Raw genomic sequence first — 27792 nt, 5'->3', positions numbered from 1 at the left:
ATATTAAGAAAGGTCTTTGCACTGTCTATTTGCTTCCTAACCACATTTGACTGCCTATAAGCAGTGACAGGAAAAATATGAAATGTTTTTATACCCTCCTCTACAGTTTCCTTTCCAGGCTGGTTATACCCTATTTTACCTTGTTGCCAGAAAATAAGAAGCTTATGAAATATCTAGATACAGAAACATTTGTCAGTTTGATGTCTGCAAAATCCTAAGTGTCTACACTTCAAGTGTGCCCTTCCATATATATATATGTATATGAAATTCAAACCTTTAAAATGCTTGAATTAAAAATATCTGTCTTAGATTTGTACCAGTGAAATGCTTCCTGTGTACAAAGCCCCTTTTTTCCCTCTCCCAGCATTAATAGCTTGATTTTCTGCTCTGGCAGAGTCAGACATTTCAGTGCTTCCTGTTGCATTAAAAATGGAATGATTGAGCACATTGTGTGTAGGAGTGAAGCAGAGTCTGTTTTAGCATCCAACTTTGTATGTCAGGAGAAGTAGTGATTAACTGTGATCCCTCTCCGGCCTTCTCCCATGCCATAACCTGCAGGAGCATGCTGCTGCAGCGCCACATCCCTGCATTTCCATCTTGGTGCCCAAGAGCAGCCTGCAGCAGCAGCAGCACCAAGGCTGTGAAACCAAAGTCAATCACACAGGCCAGGTTTTGAAGCCTCCCTGGCACAACCATGCTGCAGCAGTACCTTTCCAAATGCCTCACATCTCCTAGAGCTTAATGAACGCTTTGGATTGCAATGGAGATCTTACCTCTGCTCCCCACTCCTCAAGTCTGTCATCTCTACTTCTCCCTCATCATCCAGCTCAGCCCTGTTTATTCCCCAGTCTCAATATCTTCCCCTTATTTCTACCACTGCAAGTATCATTTAACCCATTGTTTCCTTCCTTCTTCAATTTGTCTTTATCCTTCATTTCTCTTTTCCCCTCCTTTCATGTATGAACTGTTACATAGCAATTGCCATTAGCAATGCTAATGGTTCAACACCACCATTTGTCAAAATGATGCAGCTTAATCATTTCACCTCCCACTTTGGGGCTAGGTTTGCTCATCTGTTGCAGAGACTGAAAAACTTTTGCAGTACCATTTTGAATATGCTGATCTCCCCCAGAGCAGAGCAGTCTCTTTTGCCACAGGAAACATATTCAACCCTAGCTGCAAATTCCTCTCCAAGACTGAAGTCTCTCCAAGATGAGGGGAATTTTGCAATTCCAGTGAATAAGAGGTCATATGGACAGAAATGAAACATTTTACTTTGAAAGTCCCTGCAACTCCCCCAGCGCTTAGAAATTTTTTTTTAGATGCCCTCTTGACCTCCAGAGTGGAATTCACTTTGTGCAGATAACTGGATTAAAAAGTACTCCTTTTTGTCCAAAAGGGCATTCATTCTTTGGTTTTCCTTGTTCTGTTGACACAAGAAGGAAAGATGACAATTCCTTTATTCTCTTCTAGTGACTATATCAGAACAGCACTTTTCCTGCTCAAACTGCAGGTATAGTACCTAGATGTAACAGCCACTACGTATCTCAGGAGCAAGTTCCACAACAGCAGAAAGAGATAAGGGAACACACATCAGCTCTTTGGAAAATCCTGCCCAAAAGGATCATGTTGAGCCTGACAAACTGTCCTTTATTAAAATGCAGATGAACACAAATCACTCCACACTGAGGACTGTGTTCCTCTGATCAAAAATGTGACCCCTGAGCCTCCTTTTTAGCTCCTTGGCCTTTCCTCCAATTTCCTCCCATCCCTTTTTTTCCTACTCTCCCGCAGGGTAACTCCTTTCCAGTGAGCTGTTCACACCAGAAGCCACACATACACCCCTGCACCCACACCTCTGTCGAGTCACCAAGGCACTAACAAATCTCCTGTGATGCAAAGCATCTGAATTCCCTGGAAGTGGTAGGTATGCTGAATACCTGGGGGAGATTCTGAGTAGGACAGTGGGATTTTATATGTCAAAAATATGATTTCATATGTCTAAAAAAAAAGGTACCTTAATTTCTCTGAGTTTTTCACATTACTTTTTGTGGAAAAGTTGTTCAGGTCTTAAAAAGAAAAAGCTGCCTAGGTGATTTGCTGTCAGGACCATTTCAGCAAATGGACTTAGGAAATCAACGTGGAGGAAAGTAGTTGAAGGAATTTGCATTTGATGGGTATGTGATGATCATCCAGCCCTTGTTTGGAGAAGAATACACACATTGCAAAATAAGCTGCGAAGATGTTTGGCATATCAATCTCTCAACAGCCAACCTACCAGAAAGGAGAGGGATCTGCCTCCTTGGTCACAAGAAGGTTTGGTGCGCTCAACACCCTAGGGACCCAGAAGGCTCAGAGTTCCCAGACAAACTGGGAAAATTGTCAATAATGCAAATGAAATGCTGACACACAGGGACAAGAGCTGCTCAAATGCAGTCTGGCATCCACACTGCTCCCCAGTCCCAGCAAACAGGAGTGGGAGGGCAGCCCAGCAGGGCAGACTCAGCATTCCCACTGCCACTGCACAGTGCTGGGATGAGCAGTGGGATACCAGCACTGGAACGCCCTCTCCAAACAGCAGGAGATGAAAGTGATTTTCAGGTCAGGCATTCTGCAGACAGAGCAGAAGGAACAAAGCAGATGTCAGGCAGTCTGCAGTACAGCTCTCCTCTTGCAGGCACCCCTTTGGAGCAGTAACTCTTTCAAGGGGGGAAGGGGAGAAAAACCAGCCACCCAGCAGTCTGTTAATCTTCACAGATGGAGCAGCTTTAATGCTGTCTAATCCTCCCGAGGGAGGAAGCAGCATTTCCTTTGTGCCAAGGATATCAAAATGGTTGAAGATGGCAATCTCCACTGACATTAACTTTATTAAAGTAGGGGTATTTCCATGAGCTCTGAGAAGGCTTGGTCAAGAGCCAGCTGGAGATGCACTGCATGTAAACATGTACTCCTAACAACAGAAAATAGCAGGCAGTCAGGAATTCCTGGAAGGATATACAGGCACCAAGCAGGCACACAAACTGGAGATTGCATATCACAGCCACACACATCAATTATACAGCTATCAAACAATTGCATAGCAGCAGCAATATGAGCAGGTAGTTACTGCTTTTTATTCTTTTTTAATTTGGCTCCTGTATTATTTTGCTGCAGCTATATAATCAACTTGAACTCTGAAGAGGGAAGTGGTGGCCCTGGGTTGTCATAAGAAGAACACCAAAACTTCTTGAGCCACTTCCTTGGCAGTGAATGATTTTTACATGTAAATTGGATGCAGAAGTGAAAAACAGGATAAGCTTTCTCAGTAAATTTTGAGTATCAGGAGCCAGCACTTAATTAAACTTTACTTTAAATAACAGTAGTATTTACATTCCACTAATAGATGCTTTCTTGCATCTAAATATCAAACAACTGTCACTTCACAATGGCATTGCATACAAAGTCAGTTCTTAAACAGTTTAGGTAGTGCACAATTCAAACATCATTTTGGATGTCACTACATCTCACCCAGCCTGCTTGGGAAAAATGGAAAATTAAAGCTCTGCATCGAGGATCTGAAATATAAAGCTCTACTATTGTAACAGAAGCAGAAAATGCCCACACATTCATCTCCCCTTCCTGGAGGACAGTTCAATTATCATCATGTCCCCAAGCAGATTTTGCTCTGAATCACTGTGACATCTGCTAGGGAAATGAACACAAATCTATATCTGCATGCAGCAAATACATTGGCAAGGTTGCAAAGGGGGAAGGGAAATAAGTGTCACTTTTCACACAAACTAGAAAATGACAGCTTGTCACATCCATGAGTAAATACTAGCAGAAGTGAGAGGAGGCAAGATGCTTCTTCACCTTTTCCCCCTCCATAGCATGACAAAGATACAGATTAAGGACAAAACTGTGGCTTCTTCCTTGCCTACAGTCACAGCATCTGGACATTTCACCATCTGGGAACACTAACAATAATGGATCATATCTGCCATTGGCACAGAGCTCCCCTGAGTTCAAGGGAGCTGTAACCCATTCCTAGCCAAAGAGCCAGTCCAACATCCCAGAGCTGGGGAAACAGAAGCTGGAGGAGCCCCCAAGAATGAGAGTTCAGAGCAACCTCCTTCAGGTCACTTCTGGCAAAGAAGACTTGCCCATTGCCTTGTCAGCAGCAAAGGACAATTTTATGATACAGAAGCAGGGGGTTTAGTCATGACTTGCATACATGCAAAAATGATAATGTAATGTAGTACAACTCTCTTTGTACCAAAAATATTTTTTTTTTTTAAAATCAAAACAACAAAACAGAAAAAGTATAAAGTTAGCTTGAATACTCCTATATTTCCCCAAGGACAGGAGACAACAAAACACAGAAAAAGTATAAAGTTAGCTTGAATACTCCTGTATTTCCCCAAGGACAGGAGTATGCACACAGACTATGCTTCCAAGCCACCCACGCATTAAAGCTGGTCTGTCTGAGCCCATGGGCACCTTTCCTATCTTCTTTCAGTCCAGCGCATGAGGCTTCACCAGTTGCATCACATGGCAAGGCACAAAGTTGACTCCCAAGTGCAGAAGGGAGGAAAGGTCATGGTATGAAGTTAATGAGAGAAAATCACTTTCTATCAAGAGATCCCTTGGCTCCAAAACCTAACGCAGCTGCACCATAACACTGTGAGCTCTCCTCCACTGCAGTCACACACAAGGCTGGAGATGAAGGCAGCACAGCAGAGCACACCTGAGACTCAAATACCTTAGTCTCATGCAGGATGTGCAAGATGGATCTGATTTTACACACATAGAGGAAGCAGCAGCATCATTCTAAGCTCCTTTTAAGCTAATGATACCTTTTACACAGGGTTACAGTAGCTGCAGCTCTTTCAGAAGGAAACAGGCTCTCTATCAAAAATACATAAATGAGTACAAAACCTCTGCACATCACACCCTCACCTGTAACAAATGTATTGCATTAACATTTAACAGTATCTCACTACTAGAGCACAGCAGAGCACCCTTTCATCAATTTAGGCTTGTTTTCTGGTGCACCTTCCCCACACCCAAAAGCCTGTGTTCAGACATCTCTTCATTTATTCCCTGATTCAAATGGCAAGATTAACGTGACTGTAAAAAGGGTATCATTACAGTTTCTTTTTAAAGAGATGTAAAACCTTCCGCCCACTCTTTCTTGTGCTTTTGCAGTGAGAACTTCTTCCTAATTGGTATCCAAGTGTGCAGTCAGATCAATTTCTCTTAAAAAAGAGTGCTGCTTTTTATCCAGATGAAAACAGATACTACAGACTTCACTTACAAGCTCTGATTTTAAAAATTACTCTAATCAGACTTTGATAGAACCACTCTGATAGCACATGTGTGGCTAATGTGTTTCCTAATGTTATGATAATCCAACTAGTAAATAAATAAATAAATAGTTTAAAATAAGGAAATGTGGAATTTGGACAGTGGCAATGAATGCCTAATTCAGAGTTCAAAAGTCTCCTCTGAAACAACTCTAATAACTCTGTTGTTAGTTCATATCCTCCTACTTCTCCACAATCCTAACTTTAAAACTTAGGATAAGGAAAGCTTTGAAATTTGGACTCTTGATCTGAATAGATTTTTTCATGTAAGAAGTAAACTTTAAGCTTTCAGGAGTTACATATTTAGAGTCTGGTCTCACAATAAAGAACATTGATTCTCCTAGTCAGTAGAAAAATAGAAACAGTTCCTCTTGAAAACATAGTTTACAACTAGGAACTGCCTGGAAAAAAAAAAAAAAAAAGTAGAAAAAAAAGACTAGAGGGTTTTTTTGAGCTATGTAAAGGAAAGTTATTATTAGAACTGCCAGAATTCTTTACACTGTCATAACGCAGTAAGAATCTGAAATACTTCTCTACTAAATTACAGTTTTCAGCCAGGCACTTTAAATTGCTATTTTCACAAATCCACGTGGTTTAACTGAAGAGATGCTGGCTAGAGCCATGCCACTGCCTGTTTCAAAGCAGAGGAGGAGAACAAGTCTATGATCTGCCAGGTTCCTCCTTGTGGGCTTGCCACAGCCTGAGCCACAGCCAGGCTGCTTCTGCTGCTGCCACCCCTGCCCCAAGCACTGCCATGGAAGATTGCAATATGAACAGGTCCAGAGACAGCAAAGGAACACCTGTATGCCCTGAAAGGAAAAAATAAATGCAAGCAAGAAAGAAAACTTCTGGTTTAAAACTGACCTTCCTTCCAAAAGATGCATTAAAATGGTCTCACAGCTATCTTGCACACAGACGTAGAAGCAATAAAAAAATCATTGAGAAGTTCAAAAGACACCGGTTGCTTTTATCTGCCACACATTTTGCTTTTGAGCCTGCAGTTCTGTGGGGTTTCTCAGATGAGCAGACCTCTCTTCTAAGTATTTCTAACACACCTATTGACTTAGAATCCTATCCTGCAGATCCTAACAGTCATTACATGCATGCATTCTTGTCTGCAGCATCCAAAATGTATTTTATATCTATTTTATCTATCTAATATATATTATATCTAGGACATCTTTAAAAATTACAAGACATGAAACACAACAGAGCTTTGTAAAGTATTTCTGTCACAATACAAAAAGTCCACCAGTTTTTAAATCAAGAAATCCTAGATAGATTTCCCACTTCAACTCCAGGTAATCTGGTACATTTCTCTGCACTTCATTTACAAGAACTGTAAGTGGGGGAAGAGAAGGAAGAGAATTCTGCAGCTTCTGCATAATATAACTAAATATCATCCTCCTCCTCCTCCCAAAATGGCTTAAAATAGATTCACAGTAGACTCTCCATTTGGGGGTTCTTACTATCATGCCATTGTTTCAAGCTCTGCAATTCAGAGGATTGGGAACTGAGGTTGTATTTCTGATAATGGGAACTGAGTCTGTAATACAACAGTCTGAACCAGGACTCCAAGAAGAAAAACAAAATAATGAAAGTGGGCTGCATATTGGGAAGACAGCATAGAGATTTGACATTGCACACAAAGCCTTATTTCCACACTTCTTGCTTACTTTCTCTTCTCTTCCAAATTGAGGTTTTATCTTTCTTCTACTGCATTTGTTCCCTACTTTAGGGCCAACTGAGCACTTTTCTTTGTAGGCACTTGAGGAACTCGAAGCAAGACAATGAAAGTTTTCTTGAGAGCTAAAGCCAAGTCATACAAAGTGAACAAACCTTCCTATTTATACTGATTAGGAGTGTGAGCCTCACACTACTGTATGGGTATGTTGTATCAAGAGCCCTGAGTCAGATAGAGATGCTTGGGAAGAACAAGAAGGCAGTCACCTCTGCCTGCCTGAAGCTCTCAGCCAGGTCTCACACACAGTCTCCCTCTATGCTCTGCCTGAGAGAACAGAGCTGAAAGCAAGCAAACACAGACAAGAAACTCCAGCACCGAGAAAAACCAGAGCCTACCTCCCTCTGGTCCTCTTTTCATATCCTAAACAGACTGCAGGAGTGGCCAAAACACATCCAGAGCTGCTTAACCCAGCATTTTCTTCTTTGTCTATGCCCTTGCAGCCATTTAGCCCTAGCTACTCCCAGTATCTCAGCTCAGTGATACAAATCCCTTGGTGAGCCTGTCCATCACTCTCTACTGCTTAATCCTCCTCTGCCTCAAGAGACTGAGGGTGGGACCTGCAGCTTAAGTTTCTCCAAACAGATTTTCTGTGTATAAGACACTACCATGCATTTCCTAGCCAACTTTACGAAAATCCTGTACTGTCCAGGTAACTCTAAGGAACAAAGCAAAGTGTTTGGAGAGCAGACAGCAGGAACACTTATGCTGTTGTGCACCACTTGACCTTTGTATTCATGTCATTGTAAGGATCTTCAAGCAAATCAACTCTCTAAGCAATGATTTACTCTGCCTGTGCTTCTCTGCTGGTTAAAGATTCCATGGTTTTTTGTTTTTTGGAACCAAAGCAGAAGCCCATCAACCTCTGTGTTTTTTCTCACACATGTCACGTGTGGGAAATGGATTTGTAATTCAAACATAATTCTCCTCTCCTCAAACCTCTCACTTCTTTGCTTCAGCTGGACTGCTCTTCCTCTCACACCTACGTTCTGAAGGGAACATGACCCAAAATTGGAAAATAAACACTGGGAGTGGATCTACAGAGCACAGGTGCTTTCTTTGCACAAATATCTGTAAGAACCACTTGGTTAAAAGAAATTAGAACATTAGTTTACAGTGAATGAAGTTTCCCCTCTTTCTGTGCAGCCTCACAAACCAGGCTGCATTATATGTCAGCTCACAGACCAATTAATGAAATTTAGGATCTTTTTTTAGACTAAGAACTTGCTGAGATGAGAGCAAATGGCTGAAGGGAAGAGGCTGGATGACATACTCTGCTGAGCTGTATGTGAAGAGTTATGTGAAACTGTTTGAACTCACCAGTCAGCAGAAAAAGATGACAGAGAAGCTGCTCATATGAGAAAAAACAATGTGAATTGTCTACATTTTTCTGAGAGCTTAACAGAAAAAGGAGAAATTAAAAGGAAAAAAAAAAGAGAGATGTTGAATAAGGGTATAATAAAGTACAATTAACTCCATATTGTGTGTAGAGCAATTTCCTCCAACACATCCTCAACGTAAATGAGGCACAGCAGGAACCAAGGTCAGTGGAGGAAGCAGTGCTTTTTACAGAGCATTTACCTGTGGAACTTATCTTTTATAAATGATAATTAAGAATAAGGATGACTAAATCCTGATAGTTTCAGCCCAAATTTGGATTCTGCTGTTGTAAGTACCATGTAAACATACAGAAAATCAAACCTGCCCTCAAATATCTGCAGTCTAAAGACAATAAGCTAGAGAAGGAAGGAATGTTTATCACATACAGATAACAAGCCACATGGTAGCTTGCATCACTGAAGGGAGGAAGCCAGGCAAGTCAATATACTTAAAGGTAGGAGGATAATACAGAAGGACATTATGGAAAATGGGGAAACGGGCTGGATAGGAGATGACTGGTTGGTGGGCTTGATTTCCTGGTTCAGAACTCACCCTGAGCCAAGCAGGCACAGAGGTCTGCCTTGTGCAGTCTGCTGGCTGCAACCATGAACCCCTTGCAATGTGGGACTCTGCAGAGGAGCCTCCCAAAAAGTGCAGCACTGCTCCCTTCCCAGGGAGCACAGCCAGTGCTCCTCAGCATCCACACACTGCACAGGCCTGATCACCCCCAGCCTGCATCACTCAGTGGAGTATCTGTCTCACCACTGTCTCTGAGAGAAGGAGACCCAGGCAGTGACCCAGGCTGCCAAAACAATGCTCCGTAGAAACATTTGCTCTCCTTACCATTTACTGCTCTTTGCATTTTCTGGTGAAATTTCTCAGGAGCCAAAAAATCCCAAGTAGCATCTTAAAGCTATCAGGATGAGTATACTCCATAATACAAGGGAGTACCCATGGAGACCCTTCTGGCTTTCTCCCTGCCTGCAAAGCTATTCTCTTTTTTAATGAAAACAAGGACTTCAAGAGAGAGAGGGGGAAAGGGTGCACAAACAAGACTATCCCAAACATTCAGTCATTTGGGGGCCATGCTGCAGGTCCAAGTCCCACAGTTTATCTGAGAAAGCAGTGCCCCAGCAATGCACAAGGTTTAAATGCATGTATGCACTCTTTTTAGGCTTTCAGGACTTTGCTGGTGCACCAAGCTTAAAAAAAATGTTTGAATTCTTCAAGCATTTTTCTTCCAGGTCATGGAAAAATGCTCCCTTTCTAAATGCTTATTACATTTCTTTGGGTTCATATATGAAGTGGATAATTCTGGATTTCTGCCTTCTCTCAGAACAATGAGCAAATGGGTATCTATGCTGTTAACTCCCCTATTGATTTTGTGATTCACAGTGTAATCAATTTGCCCGTCTCTCCCCAGACTTCTGCCTCAGGGCAAGGAGAGCTATACTAATGGTATGGGACAGTGGGGCTGTCTCTGCTGCTGTTACAAATACTGCTGATCTGTGCACACACTCTCAATTTTCTTTTCTTTTTTTTCGGCCTCCTTCCTCTCTAATGGCACATTCACCTTAGGAGGTCAGCGAGTAGGTAAATCCCAGATTCCCATAACAATTAGAATCCTCCCCATGTCTGCACCCAGCAAACTAATAGAGCCCACTCACAACTTACCAAGACTGTCAATTTGCATCCCTTACCACCATGACTTAGGCTTTATCTGTTTCTCTTCAGTCATATCAGCACTGTGTGTATGTTGATATTCTTATATTTGTGGATCATATCAGCTTGTGACTCACTGGCTAACTCTTTGCTAACACAACTATGTGGTTTAAGAGAGATTTGCTTCAGCTGAAGCAGTATTCACTTTTTCTTTCTTCCTGAATCTCACTATCCTCCAGTCCAACCTATACTCTTTGCATTCCACTAGCAAGTAATACAACCTGTGGGTGATTTTGCATCCTTCTTTCAAATGCTGCATTGTCTTGGCTAACAATGTTTGCCAAAGTCTCTACATCAGCACATTTTGAGTTCTGGCATGTCTTTCTGCATTTCTTCTAGTTTTTAGATTTCATTTTCTAGTGCCTCCACAGTACTGGACAGTTGTTCAACCTTCTTAAATTTCCTAAACCAGCCTGGGGGTTTCCCTCTGCCTTGCAAATTATAATCAATCGATATAATTGGTCAGTTTTGTGTCGTCTAGTTAATAATGTTCTCTGAACCCACTCAGTGCACGGCAATTCATCAGGGACCATGTTAACTCCCTTGATGGAAAAAGCTGGTGTCTCAGTTTGCATTTTCAATTTGTATTCACGTACTAAAAACAGAACAAGAAAATGCACTCTTCACCTCTTCTCTTTACTTGGTCACAATTCAAAAGTCTGAGACGTATCAACTGATTCAGAATGGGAGGAAACAAGAAGTCTTATGACTGTCTTCATCTTTTGCTGGTACCCACTGTCTGCATAAAAGGCTTTTTCAGTTGGCCTCTGCTTCTCCAGCGCCACGTCAGCTGTGGTGCCATTTTTAGCTGTGACATTTTCCCCACTCAGAATATTTTCTTAGTCCATTATACCCCGTGTACCATCTGCCGTACAATAGCCACACAGTGCCAAGAAGCCTGGTCACAGTCTGCTTTATTCAGTGGACGAGCCCTAATTGCTTAGCCTGGCACAATATGAGCCTGCCCACAGCACAGCATCCCATTCCAGCTTATCTGGGGTACCACAATGCAGCCCAGCCCGGCAGACAGCTGTGACCACCCATTCGTTCTGACACACAGCGGCCGTGCTTCCGTGCACCTGCTGGGAGCACAGGAGGGAGCAGCCACGCTGCAGGCCCCCAGATGCCCTTTGTTCCCAGTGTCACGCTGGGAACATGGCAGGCAGGAAGAGGCTGTGAGACTGGGAGCAAGTGCTGCACATCCCGGATGCAAATTGTCCAAGTGATTCTGCTGTCCTGACTGGTGCTAAAGAGTGCTGGAGGGGTGGGGAACAGGAAGGCTGGGGTTGTAGTGCTGTCTCTAGCTTTGTATTGGATGCAGCCTCAGTAATGTGAGCCAGGACCATCTAACCTGTTGAACAAAGGGCAGGTGCCAGTTTTAGTATCTCCCTTTCAGGTTGTACAGTTGTTGGCTCTGAACACCTTGGTGCCAGCACTGTAGAGTGCAAGCATCCGGTTTCATCCTTTTCCCCTGCGAGCTGGCCACGGCTCCTCAAATCCACAGGCAGTGACAGAGACCAACCTGCCAAGAGAAACACCACAAAGTAACATTCAACACCCTTGCTCCATCACTGTTTCAGTGTGCAGTGAAAAAAGATGCCAAGGCTGAACACAATCCTGACAAAACTAGGGAAACCTCACAGTCCCACAGCTGTGACACCCTATCAGCCTGTGTTACCCAAGGAGGGAAGACTTCTTGTCCTGCCCAAATACACCAGCACACTGAGCTGCTGCTCTCTCTGGGTCTGCTGCTCTCTCAGCCTGTACAGACAAAGGAATGTTTGATATGACAAAGACACATTTTCTTTTTGATCACTGGTATTTAGAGATGGGTATTTAGGCCAGATGCTACTTCTACATGGTGGAAATCAGAACAAGTCTGGTGGAAAGGGAAGGAAGAATAACATAATGTACCAGGAGTCTAATACCACAGTATTAATACTCACTTGTTAACCCTATTGTAGTTCCCAATCAAAGTAGCCTTTCCTTGGAATGTCTCAAGGCCCAAATCTGTGGTGTGGTGTGGTACCTCCACCAAAGTCAGTAGAAACTGATGGCACAATGCAGCATTTTGTAAGATCAGGCCCTTGATAACATGTAAGAGGGCTCTGAGCAAAAGACTCCACCAGATGCATTTGTAGAGGCATAGTGCCTGTCCTTTCTGAGTCCTGGAGAGGGGCCAGGAAAGAAAACTGTGCCTGAAGAGGCTGCCTATGGGAAGCAGGTCCTTTGTGGCACTTTTCCTGGGCTGAACATACCTGCCAGTGCCATTCACCGCTGCCTTGGGAAGCAGGAAAAAGCAGCTCTCAGTCTGTTTCTGCCTATCATCCAGTTGCTGGGAAGGAGCCATTTGGATACAACCTCTGCACTTTGCTTGGTGATAGGTTTCATTCATAGAAGCCTTTCCATGAAGTCACTTATTTTGGGGTTGGCAGATCCCACTCACTTGTGCAAAAGGCAAGGAGAAGCCAGCTCTAAATAAAGAGAAGGGAAGGTGTAAGAAAGGCAAAGAGAGGAGCTATGTTGTTACAAATCAGTTTCTGCTCTGGAAGCTAATTAGCATTTACACTACTTCAAATATTTAATATCCAAAAGAATTACTGTTCTTAAAATGAAGAATTGAAGAAGAATTACTGTCCATAAAATGCAGTTGAGGCAATTTTACATGTAGCTTATTAGCAGTAATGGATTATACTGAACACACCATGCTTAAAGTGAGATATAAAGCCAGCAATATGTAAACAAAAAAAATTTATTCTATTCTTCCTCTTTCCCATGAAATGAGAAGGGCTTGCCAGAGACAAAATGGGGATTACCAAAGTAGGAGAAACTGTAAAATGGCAAACTAAACTGCAGCTGACTTCACACAGTAATTAATGAGAGAGATACTGCCTCTCTGGTCATGTGCATCCTATGCATCTCTGCTTGAATGGCTGCTCAGCTGGAGAGCAGCTTGTCTCTAAAACAGAAGAAATGGGAAAAAAATGAGAGCAGTTAATATAAACAGAGATTTGTCTAATATTTTGGTGGAATTAAATAAATGTTGTATTAAGGCACTGCATTTTGAAATCTGTATAAAGCACTGCAGTTCTTAAGGTATCGATATAGTGGGACACAAATGAAACAGAAACAAACAGCAAGCTGTCAATGCAACAAATTATTGCCTCATGGGTAGAGACAATTAGAATCCAAGCTGCCATTAACAATACTAGTATTTCACTGTACCCTCCCTCACATTATGCTAAGAACATTCCCTCTAAATAACAAGTATCTCTGAGATGCAAATATTTTTTCTTTAAAAAAAAAATTTAAAAGGATTCCATTTCTTTGATATCCAAGTGCTATTTAAGTAGACAAAAAAGAGGACTTGACTGAATGTAAGAAAACACCCTTAGTTGTCTGGTCTGCAGTTAATCATTTCCAGCTCTTCCTACCACGCTGTTAAAGATTGAGACAATTCAGTGCTGGGACTTAAAGGAAGGTAGCACTGGTTAGTGGCTAGTGCCACCTTGTGAACAAAATCCCAAACACCCTTCCTGCACCATTTTTACCAAATTACTTATGCAGTGGAGTAAAAAAATAAAACCCAACTTTTGCATGAGTAAGTAACTTCATGATAAGAAGTTTATCCCATATTTAGGGATAAAACATGAGACTACAACTCCAACCAGGCCAGACAAGAGCTTGACAAAATGGAGACAGTCTAGAAAGAAGAGAAATATTTTACAGTACAGCTGATGGTAAAAGAAGCTATTCCTTTTTCACTGCATTTCAAACAACACAAACACGGGTCCACCTTCCCTATGGACTCCACAAGAGTGGGATTTGCAGTGTCCTGACCAGAAACAGATTGGAAAGACAGGAGAAATAAGAGGAAGAGCAGCACTGACACTTTTTGTAACATACTAATACAAGATCTGTGCCTGGCACCATACAATTGTAATTGAAACTATGCCACTAAAACTAAAATTTTTTTGTGTTACTTGAATACATTTTTCTCCTCCTCACCCACCTCTCCTACAGCCCCACTCCATCCTATGATTTTGAGTACCTACTTCATTAGGGTTTTTGGATCAGGTTTGTCTATGTCAGTGGTTCCGGTTTTCCCAACATCAAGGATCAGCAAGGAGGGGCTGCATTAGATCTCCCATCCTAAAGTACAAGCCCCTTTGCCATCCTAGAAGTGCAAGCAGATCTCAAGGAAGTCAGATGAATTTTCCCCTCAGCTTTGACAGAAGGACCCTTTTAGCGTGCCCATTTCTAATTTGGGAAAGTACTTTCAGTTTTGTCCTTGTCAGGTGTCTGCTGGAAAGACAACACAGCAGATAGGAAGCAGTGTAGGAGGCTCATGGAGTGTGTGGAAGGTAAATTCCTGACATTGCTGGTGAGGGAGCCGCCTAGGGAAGGCACTGGACCTCTTGTTTGTGAACAGAGAAGTAGGGATGGGTGATATGATGGCTGGAGTCCATCTTAGGTACGGGGATCACAAAAAAAATGATAGAGTTTTCTATTCTCAGAGAAGGATGGGAATCAGCAGAATGACTAACTTGGATTTCCAGAGGGCAGACTGTGGCATGTTTAGGAGACTGTTGATAGAGTCCCTTGGGAAACAGTCCTGAAGGGCAAAGGAGTCCAGGAAGGCTGGACATGTTTCAAGAAGGAAATCATAAAGTTGCAGGTGCAGGCTGTCCCCACATGCCTAAAGAAAAGCTGGAGTGAAAGAAGAGAAGCCTGGCTGAACAGAGAGCTTTGGCTGGATCTCAAGGGGAAAAAAGAGGAGATTTTATGAATTTATGAGCTTTGGAAGAAGGGGCAAGCTTCTCAGGCAGACTACAAGGATATCTTGAAGTTATACAGGGAGAAAATCAGAAGGGTCAAAGCCCAAGGAGAACTTATTCTGGACACTATTGTAAAAGACAGTCAAAGTGTTCCTATAAACACTTTAGCAACAAAAGGAGAGCTAAAGAGAATCTCCATTCTTTACTGGATGCAGGAGGAAACATAGTGACAAAGGATAAGGAAAATGCTGACATACTTAATGCTGCCTTTGCTTCAGTCTTTAACATTAAGTTGGTCTCCAGATACACACTGAAATGGAAGACAGGGACAGGGAGCAGAATGAAGATCCCATAATCCATGGGCAAATTGTCCGCAACCCGCTACACTTGAGGAGCCAACAGGACTAGGCAAGAGATCATCCCCCTGTACTTGGCACTGGTGAGGACACATCTTAAAACCTGTGCTCAGTTTTGGGCCACCAAGAAAGACACTGAGGTGCTGGAGCGTGTCCAAGGAAGGGCAGCAAAGCTGGTGAAGAGTCTGGAGCACAAGTTTTATGAGGAGAAGCTGGGGGAGCTAGGGTGTATTTAGCCTGGAGAAAAGGATGTTCAGGGGACACCTTATTACTCTCCACCACTTCCTGAAAGGAGGGTGTAAGCAGGTGGGGATCAGTCCCTTCTCCCAAGTAAAAAGTGATAGTACAGGAGGAATTGGCCTCAAGCTGCACCAGGGGATGTTTGGATATGAGGGAAAAATGTTTTCACCAAAAGGGTTGTCAAGCACTAGAGCAGGCTGCTCAGGAAAGCAGTGAATTCACCATGCCTAGTGCATTTTGGAGACTTGTAGAAATGGCACTTAAGGATGTGGTTTAGTGGTGGACTTGGCAGTGCTGGGTTAATGCTTGGAATGAATGATCTTAAGAGATTTTTTCAACTTAAACAATTTCATGGTCCTTCAGTTTTTCACTCCAAGATCTTTCCCTTTTCCCTACAAGGTAGAAATTGAGAGTAAATAGGCTTGAAGTCACCCAGAACACCAACAGCAGGGCTGGGAATGGTACTCATCACTCAAATTGCAGTCAGAAGTCATTCAGGAATCAGATTTTCTGTCATCAGAGCCAGTATCTCTGATTAATAAAGGATCTGCTCTGTATCAAGATGGCTTGCTAGTTAGATACTGAACCAATATATAGGAGATAATTTCTTCAGTCCCATTTTCACACTAACTTAAATTTGAAGTAGGGAAAATATCAATCTCTGTGTCTTACCACAAGGGGGATGTCCTTTCTTCCTCTTCTTACCCATCTTGCATAATTGAATGATTACAGTTTTAGGACAGGGATTGTCTCTTACTCTCTGAATCCACAGCACCTAGGAAAACACTGTCCCATTCAAGGGTTCCCAGACATCACCACAACAAGCATGTAGTGAACATTTTTAAAGGGGTTTGTTCAATAGATTCCTTGTTGGAAGATGGCATGTGCTAAACTTGTCATTCAGGATCCATTCACCCTGGTTTCTGAGACTCTCCTGTCGTACTGTACAATCTGCAATTCCAGTAATTTATATTTCTTTCCGCATCCTGTAATATTTAAGACACGCACCATAAGGATCAATACCTATATAAAATTAGCTAAAGTAAGGATATGTGATATGAAAGGCTCCAGGTATTGTCAAATCAAGCCACAAAAGAAAATTTCTCATACTTTGCTTATATTTATGCCTCATACTTTACTCATATTTATGAATGTAATCAGCAGTAACACATTCACAACTCTCTACAAGGCTACATGAAACAGAAACCATATCATCACTGTAACAGAGAGTTACACTACTGCTACCTATGCTGCAAAACCATTTGAGTGTCACAGGAGCAAAGTCTGGCATTGCACATCTTCAGCTTTGTTTGGTATTTAAATATGAATAATGCCACTGTTGCAGCTACAGCTTTAGTTGCATGCTAGGATGTTGCATGCTTGAATGTTGCAGGCCCATTCAAGCTCCTCTCTTGAAATTTTTGAAAGATGCTTTTTTAAAAAAAATTAAAGACAATCATATTAATTTTTGGAATTGTTTTTTTACCGTACAAAGTAATGCTGCCTGACACTGAATTTCCTGCCAAACAATAGGCTGGTCTGACACATGAACAAACTATATTGCTGCTAGCATTACTAAAACAGTCTTGCTCCTTCATCAGTCATTCACAGGTAACCTTTTTTTTCAGAAGTACTAATATATCTTAAGATCTGTTCTAACTGCAAAATCATTTTATCTCACTGATCTACTGTTGGTGATTGAATCAGGCAAAGATCTCCCATAAAGGAGTCTGTGAAAATGAAGTACAAACTGTGCATTATGGAATTGAGGTTAAAGCTCTCAGTTTTTAAGCTTACCCCCTCTTGAGTGGGCTTTTGAGAACACCACTGCTCTGATTTAGAAGGTGCATGTGGTTAATGCTGTAGAGTCTGTGGTCTTTTCCTTTAAGGTTTATGGGTTTTGGAACTTGGAAAGTAGCTTGGAAAGGAATCCTTAAGCCTAAGAGCAGGTTAGTATTTTGTATAGAGGAAAATGTGTAAGAGGAAGACTTTTCACTACTTCTAAAATACATTCTTGGCTCTGTATTATCTTGATTGTTTCAGTTTACTTTGAGGTGGGTTCTTGTCTCTTCTGAGATTTATTTCTAACAGGCTTTTTCTTGGCCGTTGTTTCCCAGCCAAGTACAGGTCAAGAATACGCCAATAACTGATCCTTAATTTATTAGCTGCTTTCAAAAACAAAACCACAACCTGAAACTGTTACTGGAAGCTGATCCAAAGCCAGCAAAAGTCTTTAGTGGCATACACTGGATGGAACCAAGAGGGCATGCTGCTGTATTAGGTGGCAAGTCCAAACATCTGCACGTTCAGCTTTCAGTAAGTGACTCAGATTCATCTGGTCAAGAGGTCACAAATGTGGTGTTCCCTGAGGCCAGGTCCTAAAGGATTCAACCAAGCACCCTCAAATTCTAAATGTGAGATCTGTGATTAGAGACTTCACCCACATGGTCACAGCCAAGTTTATGAACTGATACAGAATATCAGAACTATCTTTCTGAAGGTAATGCTGAAAAAATGGTGGCAATGGGTTTGAGGCGTCTTCAAGCTATTTTCATGTTCCTGTGATATGTGGTTTGCAAATAAAACAAATAGAACAGAACATTTCTTAGTTTTGTAATGAAAACAAGCCTCCTTTCCTCTCTCCTTATCTTCTTCCATCCTGCTTTTGAACACTCTGGTTTTAGCAAAATAGCAACAGGTCTGTTACATTTTAATGAAAAAGGCTTTTATTAGATGATAAAAAATTCCAATTAGGTGTCCTATTTCAAACAGAACTTTGAAGACAAAGTTGGGGGAAAAAAATCCAAAATAAGCACATGAATATCCATAAGTTTCAGACACACTACAATCCCATATGTATGAAGATATCATTATCCCTTTGAACAGCAGCTTCTCTGCTGTACCAAGTTTACAACAGCAATCCAAGGGTCCAGAGAAATGGGCTGTGGAAAAATACCGAGTGGAGCCTAGACAATAAGCAGGCTTGTCTACCTGTCATTTGCCTACTTTCTGACTTTTCCCTGTAGCTACCCTCATTTATTTCCATTCTAACTTCTCTGGATGCTACAGGCATGAGAAACCAGAGCTGCAGCTGATTGATGCCATCTAACTTAAGACAGCACAACACCTCAAAGTTGTAACTGTGAAAAAGCACCAAAGTGACAATGAAGTATAAAGCTTCTTTCAAGTCAAAGAGGAAAACAGAGCTGGATTTGTATTTTCAGTCACACAGCTGCCTTTCTAAATATTTCACATCATATATTTTTCAAGCATGTAAGTTAAGCCTATGTCTTTGGCAAAGACTTTCAAAAGCAATCTAATTTTTCAAGGATGAAACCTAAAATTTGCAGGGAAAGAGGGTAAATGGTCACAAACAGATTCATTTAAGTAGAAATACACAAAATCACTGTTAATTTGGAAGAATCACGTAGTCTTTTTCTTGTGCCCTTGTCTTCCCTGATTTCACAGCACCCTGCTGCAAACACAATGAACAGTGCACATCAGCCTAGGAAGTGGGAATGAAAAAGGTTCCCTAATGGAACATCTTACCTGGCTAATAGCTTCTATCTTTGCAAGCAATGGCTCTGTGTGCCTCCCCACAGTGCAGGCTCACCATCTGCCTGTGCTCTAATAAATGAATTCACATTACAAACACAGAGCACAAACATACTCATATCCTGAGCTTACTGCACCCAAGGGTCAGATGTTTTTGCAGTATGTGTAACTAGCAAATGTTTGCTCCCAAATGTTTGAGATGGCTCACAATCTTTCCTAATAGCAATCATAACCAGTGAAAAATTCATCACAGCTATATTATGGTAAGGTAAAACTCCTTTAAGAAATACTTATCTATTTTCACTAATTGTATCTCAGCAATATCTTTGCAATATAAAATTCTGTTTCCTACAGAGTCTTGCATGTATTACTAATACCAGACACAATCAGATGCCACCTTCCTGCCTCTCTGGAACATCAGTCTAATTTTGGAACCTGCAGGCATCCATTTCCAAAATTTCACTTTTTAGATGAACAGCTTATTTAATTATATGTCATCTCTGATCTGTGAAACTCAGGATTTTTTTTTTCTTAGAAATTTAAACATAATCTTACCGTTTTTCCTTCACACACTGATGTTCAACACGGATATCCTCTCCAAATACACACATATATATATATTTTAACTAACTCTTTCATAAAGCACTTCCTAATTTATAATTTGTATCTCTCAGTATATTCAGATGTATGAACTGTTCAACAGATCAAGCAAAAAAAATTATAACAGGTGAACATATAAATGACTGTTTTCCATTTCATATACCAGCTTTCTCCTAGGAGACCAAGGCTGGAAAGGACCTTTACAGTTCACTGCTGCTGCTTACAGCTGCTGGAATTTCAGGTCTCACTTTTACAGCACTTGGTTTCATAGAAGTGATGCAAAATCAACCATGGCTCTAGTATTATATTAGTTACTTAAATATTCTGCCTTTGGAACACAAGGAGCTTTCAGGTACCTGAAAGATACACCTGAAATAGCTTTTTAGCTACCAAATGAACCACATAAAACCTGCTGTTATACTATCACCTAAAGTCCAATTGTTTTTTTCTCAGTAGTGCATATTTCTAAGGAAAGAAAGCTCACCCATCCATACAGTATAGACACAATACCTGTGTGGATTTCTGTCTAGTCATAGCTTGTTGTCACACATCACACTACATCAACCAAATCTGACAGAAGCTATCCTTTGACAGAAAGGACACACAATGTCAGATAACTCAAAGACTTCATACTTCTGTAAATTTGATGAAAATAGATGACAGTCAGACCTTACCCATGTCCTCACTGCTCATTAACATCATTCCTTAATACATGCTGTCCAGTTCCAGGAGGAGACATCAGAGAATCCCACACTGAAAAGCAGCATTTAGGATTCCTTCACTTCAGGAAAAACCTTAATCCAAGTTCATGCTTTATTAAACATCAGAGAATCTAAGCTCAGGGTACCAAATCATTTAAAAAAAAGGGTTTTCTCAGTTCCATTACTTCAACAATTATTTGCTTCTATCCTAAATATTGCTCAGAACAGGGTGTTGGCTTATAGGAACTTACTACTTAATGCTTTTCAAATAGAGCAGCTAGTTCATCTAAGGGGAACAAAAAGCAGGTCTTCTACAGACAATTGAGTCATCTCAGCAGCCTCCACTGACTACAGACAAATGAAAGAACAATCAGGACATTTATTACAATCACAGCAGAGTGGCTTGCTAGTGCAAGGTGAGCATGATGCAGTGCATATATGCTTTTTTCAAGTGATTTTAACACCATTATCCCTGATTACTACATCTCCCTAAAGAGAGTTCTACACAGAATGGTTTGGGTTGGAAAGGACCTTAAAGATCATCTAATTCCAATCCCCCTGCCATGGTTGCTCAGAGCCCCCACCTTGAACACTGTCAGAGAAGCATCCCCTACTTCTCTGGGCAACCTGTTCTGGTGCTTCACCACCCTTCACAGTAAAGAATTTTTTCCTTATATCTAACCTCAATTTCCCCTCTTTCAGTCTGAACCAGTAACTGCTTGTCCTATCACTGCAGTTTGTTCAAGGATACAAGGTACAGGTATTGTTGGCATGTGCTGCTGGTGGGCTTACTTGAGCTTGGGAAGGCTTGGGGGAGTAGATCCACTTTACTCAGCACTGCAGCAACCACATGCACCCCATCAGTTACTATGGCTCACACGATGAGGCAAGGATTTCTTAAAGCTGACTCAACTTCCTCAAACTTTACCGCAGTTACAAAAATGTGCCATGATTTAAAGTTCACAGAAGCAGAGTCATAGAAACTAAATTAACCTTTCTGACCATTCATCTCAAAATAACATCTGCTTTATGGGAACTGTAGAAGATCTTTCTGGCAGGGGCATTAATGCATGCAACTTTATTTTGCAGGTCTGACTGGAAATGAGACTGAATGAGATATAATAAAAAAAGTTAGAAATACTGCTCTCCATTTAACATGCTGCTACACAAAAAAGTGTATACAGAAATAATGAAGCTATAGCACACACAAAAACATGTATTATTGTTCTGGCAATAGTTCAGTGTAAAAAGGAACTCAGTGGCTGTCTGAGTCTATTAGCTAAGTCTATTGGGCTGATTCAGGTCTTCTGATTAATATTTTTGATTCTTGCCTATATCTCATTTCCTTTTGGGGACGAGCAGTTCATTGCACTTGCCTTTGCATGTGATGACAAGCACACAGCCCCATGACAAGGAGCCACGCAAGGCTTTCCTTCAGTCTCATTTATATGCTGTATACTCCAAAAGGATCAAATCTGCAGTCCTGAAAGGCACTTGGAGTTACAGGCTGCAAGCACCACTAAATATCAACAGAGCTCAGACTACATGTAGTCATTGCAAAACTGCCATGTTAAAGATGAACATGTGCTGATGAAAGCCACCAAATAATGATAACTCAGATTAGGATAGTGCTGTCATCATTATGTCTCTTTTTAGCAATAGCTTTTCATTTACTGTAAGTGTTACTAGATATTTATTACTAGCATGGCAGAAAGAGCTAATGGGTTGCATAGCAGGGGCCAGCAATGCATAAATCTCTGGGATAATATTCTCCATAAAAAAAAGGGAGATGACATGTAATAACCCTCCTCAAAGGGTCATTAGGAGAATTGTGAATGATTTAAGCATTTTCTTCTCGGAGGCCAAAGATTTGTCATCTGTTGCAAATTTATTTCTAATCATATCAACTGAATAAGACCTTTGGCAGCTCCAATTTGTTAAAAAAATTTTGACTGGTTAACTTTGTAACATTAAGCTTCAGGCTGGAAAATTATTACTTCTTTCGTTTCATGCACAATACACCCAGTGTTAAGAGCCTGGAAAAAAAAAATCATTATTATATCCTACGTCATAAACAGAGGGAAAAAGTCACCCCTGGTCCACATCAGATGTGTATGACTGGGTCATCTAACAAAACACAAGTCCAGTGGAATGACAGCTTGAGTCAAGCAATCACATACTTGTATATACAGCCAGAGATTAAATCCCTACTCAGAACAGGGCCACCCTCAAAGTCACAGAATGCTCAAGGCCTTGGCCAGTCCTATTCCAAGTATTCCCAAGAATGAAGGCTCCAAAACTTCACTGGACCCTGCCCCAGCATTTGATCTCCCCTTAGTATTTCACTGGAATTTCCCCTGTTGCAAACTGTGTACATTACACAGGCTCAGCACAGGCCATTGCACAAGTCACCGGATACTTCTGGGCTTCCTCTGCCGCTTGAGAGCAGCTGCTCAAAATGCAGGTTAAAGAGCCAGGCATAATTTTGAAACTACATCATCCAAGAACGCAGAAAAGGTCCTGCAGTGCAAAGTGCCACAGGGCAAAGAGCTTTAAGGAAAGGATGAAGTTCCTTCAAGCAGTTATGTCTGCAGAAGCAACAGTACAGTGGCTTTTAGTGGCAGGAAGAGCAAAGCCCAACACAACTTTCCTGGGAGTGATGGAAAAGAATTAAGACCTCTGCCCAGGAAAGAAGCAGCTGACTACACTTCATATCAAAGAAAGTACTCCCGACTTGCTGATTTCAGTTTCAAACAGCAAACTGACTTGCAAAACTTCAAATATGTCTGCACATTAAACGAAGAACATCTTAAATTAATTAGGGATAAATACAACCTGATCTGCTGACATGCTTCTTCAAGCATGAAATCAAATTAATTAGGAATTTACTTAGAATATAAACATTTGTTTACACATCTAAATGCTGAGCATATTAAAAAGATACTGTTATTAAAATATTAAAGCAGCTTACACTATACTGCTCACTGAGTCTGTTTCATTCCTGTATCTGAGAAAGTACACTCAGAAGTCCTACAAGTACTGAAAGTAAATGAAATACTATGACTTTAGCAAGCCTCAAAAATCACAAGTGACAGGAAACTCTATTATTTTAAAAGAGTTTTTAATAAAAATGGAAGTTTATTTATATACTTTACCTGATCCTCCAACAATGTTGCATAGGTTTTATTTTAGAAGCAGGAATGCAGATGCTCAACAGGTTGCCTGCATCACTAAACCACCTTAAAATTGAATTAGAAATAGGATTCATATTTTGTATTCTAGGATGGAAACCAACAAGAGATACTGGATGCCAACATTTTTGGTTCACCAGAAAGATGAACACACAGCTTATGTGCTAGCTTCCATTTCAAGCAAGCAATGCTGTTGCTGATCAGCAGGAACTTATGTCTCACTGAAAGGTTTTTGAAATTTGCTTTGAAGAAAAACTCTTGGAACACGCAAGTCTTCTTTCCTATTCACAGTTTCTCGCTGCACATATTCATTGACCACTTGCTCATATCCCTCAGCCCTGAAAAGCTGAGATAAGAACTCTGAAAGAGAATTAAAAAAAAAAAAAAAAGATAAAATATTATGTTTAAGCTATTTTTAAAACACCAGACAGCATTTATATAAGCATATGTTCTTATGTGTTACAGCATGAAAATCACACAGGCCTTCAGATTTCAAGCTGTTCTATGTGGGCAGACTGCTGTATAAAAATCAATAAAAATCTCCTTTGGAAACATCAACCTAAGCAAAACAGCTTGTAAATCTGGGGCTTAAGCTAGTTACTCAGTTGAATTTCCAAAAATGCCACATCTCTTATTTTTATGAAGCCTTGTCATTCTCATTGTGACTGACACCAGTGCATTTTCTCTTTGTACAGCTGACCTTCACTATCTGAATAGATCATTTACCACAAATATTTAAAAGGCAATCCAGCTGTGCAGATGCACCTACATTCAGGAAGAATAACACCCTATGTTACATGCAATTGCTCAACAGAAAAACTGACAAAATGGCAAAGAGGATATGGTGGTACCAAGACTCCACTAAGATGAACTGAAAATATTTTCCATAAACAAAAAAAATTTTCCTCAGAGCCTATTTCCCTTAAGGAAGGCAGAAGCACCTCACAAACAGGGTGACTTGTGCAGCAGGAAGGTCTGCTCATGCTATTGACTTGTCATGTTAATTAAAAATAATAATTTTTCCTTTCCTGCACCTCAGTTCACTTACTCAGGCAGCAATTTCACAGTAAATTTAAGGCTGTTCTAAACTTGTGTTACTTGACAGAAAACAAAGACATTCAATTTTTCACTGCTCAGGGGGATTGGCTCGATGAAACAGTGATCATGTGGGTACAGGAAGCACAACCAGAGATGGTGTGTGGAGGAAGATGAGACCACCCACTCTGGTGGCACTGCAGGATTATATCAACCCTAGCCCACCATGGCTGTAAACATTGTGTGTTCATGTAAATGGGGACCCACACCAATGAAATATAAATAAACAGCACTCCATTGTGGACCTATTAAAATCTTATTGTAAGGAAGTTGCACATATTTCATAATACAAAACTAAAACCATGCATTCCTCCACAAATTTAATATTATTTCAAACAGAAGAAGAATGGATTTTTCTCCCATGGAAGAAGTTGTGTGTTGCCATCTGAGACCAGACATATTATAAATAAGTATGATTCAAATCACCCCATGCAGCAATAACTTGGTGTACCAATGTAGTGCTAAAGAAATGAAAAATAGCAAGGGTTGCAACCCCTGTGGAAATGATGGGAATCATGTCTCCAGTAACAAAAGAATTCTCAAGCATTAAGCAATGTTTATATGAAAATCTGTGAAATGAATGAGATCATAATGATTAAAAATGGGAGTAGAGGTGATTTGTGAGACAGTCACAGACCAGCCCAAGGAAAAACAATTGCTGACATGAGCAATATAAAATAAATTCTCTCTTTTCTCCTTCCTTCCTCTTCCTCATCCCTACCTCAATTCTTCTTGCAAGGGAAACATGCATACTAACAAGGAACTTCTCATTCAGAAACTATTCTAAAACACAATAAAAATGAGATTTAAGATTCCACAGAGAGGTCAGTCTCTTATTTGTTCCTTTTAGCATCATTCTCTTTCTAAGAGCTAATTGTTTAAACAGAACTAAAAATCACTCAATAAATAACAGTTCTAGAAATGCTTCAATGAAGCTGTAGCACAGCCTGCATTATCTTAGATTTCATCATTGTCCTATGAAGAATAGGGGGAGCTCACACAAAATTAATGCTTTTTATGTATCAGAAGCAATTAGTTAATATGTTATGGCATAAAATATGAATAACATTTACTTGGCCCCAAATCAGTCTCTTCAGCAGCTGTATCTTGCTTTAGACTAAGAACAAAGAACCCCACAGAAATAAATTCACAGCTCTTGTTACACAATGCTCTACAAGTGATAGGGGCAGTAGTGAGTTTAGCATGAGGAATTGGGAGTTAGAAGCTATAGCCAAGCTATAAACCCAATTCATTGTGAGAGTCTAAGCAAATTCCTTCATGTCTCTGTGCTTCAAATTCTCCACCAGTAAACTGCAATAACTACTCTTCCTCCTAAACCATTATGAGCACTGAACAAAAACTAAATACTGTATGACACAGAAATGGTTTTTTGCATTGTCTTCACTAAAGAACAAACCCTAGAAGCCAGGGTGACCACAGCTAGTCAGTGCTATCCCAGGATTTGTGCGTGAGCTTCTCAGCGCTGCAGTCGTGGTTCTGCTTTTAGAAGTCAACAGACCTCATCCTGCTCAACTGCACAAAGAATGATGCCAAAAGAACTGCTTACTTGCTTCATGAAGGTGATTAATTCTTTTACTGAACACAGGTCTTTTCCCCTTAGGTAACAAATCTGAATGAAATTCAGCAAATTCAGAAACCCCTGCTCTTGGAGAATTATAGCACACGCAACAAGCTTATAAACAAGAAAGCGCTCCACAAAGTTCTGCCAGTCTAAATAACTGCTTCTTCCCCAAAAGGATGGTAAATGAAATAAACCACAATTTAACACTTCATCCACACAGAATAAAACTTCCATAGGCATATTGACAGCTCCCTGGAGAAAGTCTGAACAGAAAATTCACAGAAAAGAAAGCACTGTACAACATATCTTACCCGCAGTAAAAAAATACGATCTTGTCCCATCTTGTCTGACATAAAAGTTTTCCCCAAGTTTGCTGCCTGATTTAAACCTGAGCATTGCATGATCATACAGGCCATAGTCTCGGAACAGGACACACTTGCCTGGTTTTAATACCTGTCACATAATACACACATGCTTTAATAAGCTAAACAGATTTAGTCATATATAGGAATATTTATTTGTGTACACATACAGACAAAGGTAACTAAGGCAAGGTAGACTAGCATAGTCAATAAAAGATTACAAGAATACAATACAACAGTGAGATAGATATCTATAGATAAATAGACAGATGGATGTAGATAGATGTAGACACAATTCATTCCCTATGCAACAAAAAGGTTGTGCAAAAACTGGATTGACTCTCAAAAATGTTTCCCCATTAATAAAAGACTACAACTAGTTTTAGAATACCTATTTGGGTGCTGATCAGCTAAATTAGCAACACTCTTCAAACACAGAGAAAATAAGAAAATACACAGTTTAACAAAAATTCCCATCAGGGCATTTTTTTCTGTTGGCTAGTATCCTGTTTAGCACTTGATTTTGTTTAATGGTTAACAATGAAATTTAGAATATCATGACATTTCTTTTTTCATGGGAGAAAGAAAAATGCTGCAATATCTCGCAAAATAAATAAGAAACCATTTTAGGAAACTGCATAATGGATTTATAAAATTGCTTTTTGGTAAAGAAAGCAAGCTATAAAGAGTTTAAAATTTATAAATACATGGTCATTGCCCATGCTGATTTTAGATATCTAAATATTTATATAACCTAAGAACCAATCCTGATTTTGGAAAACAGCTGGCGATATAAAAAAAAAAAAAAAAAACCACTAATATTCCTTTTTCAAACTGCTGATAATAACCCAAATAACATCAGAAAATACAAGACTCTTAACACACACATATGCAAAAGTAAAAAGGTATGTTGATTGTTTTCCTCTGCAGTCAATATACGGCATTTTGGGAAAATTCAGAACAATAACAATTCAGGTTGTTTAAACCACCCTTTGGATGGGCCTGTCTTAGTCTATCAACTAACAAAGACAGCATAGGGGGGTGAGTCTAGATTAATGTTGACTTCTGAACACTCCACTTTTAAATCACCACAGATCAAATATGTTTCATAATAACAGCAACATCCTAACAGCAGGTCACTGGA

The 27792-nt window shown here is 40.5% G+C and overlaps 1 protein-coding gene across 3 annotated transcripts in view; it reads right to left on the bottom strand.

Moving 5' to 3' along the window:
• Positions 1-11096: 11096 nt before the first annotated feature.
• Positions 11097-27792, bottom strand: part of METTL6 (methyltransferase like 6) — a 21362-nt gene continuing 4666 nt past the window's right edge. For 2 of the 3 annotated variants that reach the window (XM_041466370.1, XM_041466369.1), the window contains 2 exons: positions 26598-26739; positions 18271-23969 (listed from right to left, as the gene is read on the bottom strand). In XM_041466370.1, coding sequence (XP_041322304.1) covers positions 23821-23969; positions 26598-26739 — 291 coding nt within the window. In that variant the 3' untranslated portion in view covers positions 18271-23820. Of the gene's footprint in view, positions 11711-12446; positions 12663-18270; positions 23970-26597; positions 26740-27792 lie in introns of those variants that run through there. The other variant, XR_005955015.1, reaches the window with a different exon arrangement.

Source organism: Pyrgilauda ruficollis, unplaced genomic scaffold (genome assembly GCF_017590135.1).
Source record: "Pyrgilauda ruficollis isolate IOZ18807 unplaced genomic scaffold, ASM1759013v1 scaffold2, whole genome shotgun sequence".
Lineage (NCBI taxonomy): Eukaryota > Metazoa > Chordata > Aves > Passeriformes > Passeridae > Pyrgilauda > Pyrgilauda ruficollis.
The sequence above is the reverse complement of the archived record's forward strand: the minus strand, read 5'-3'. Positions and strand labels throughout refer to the sequence as shown.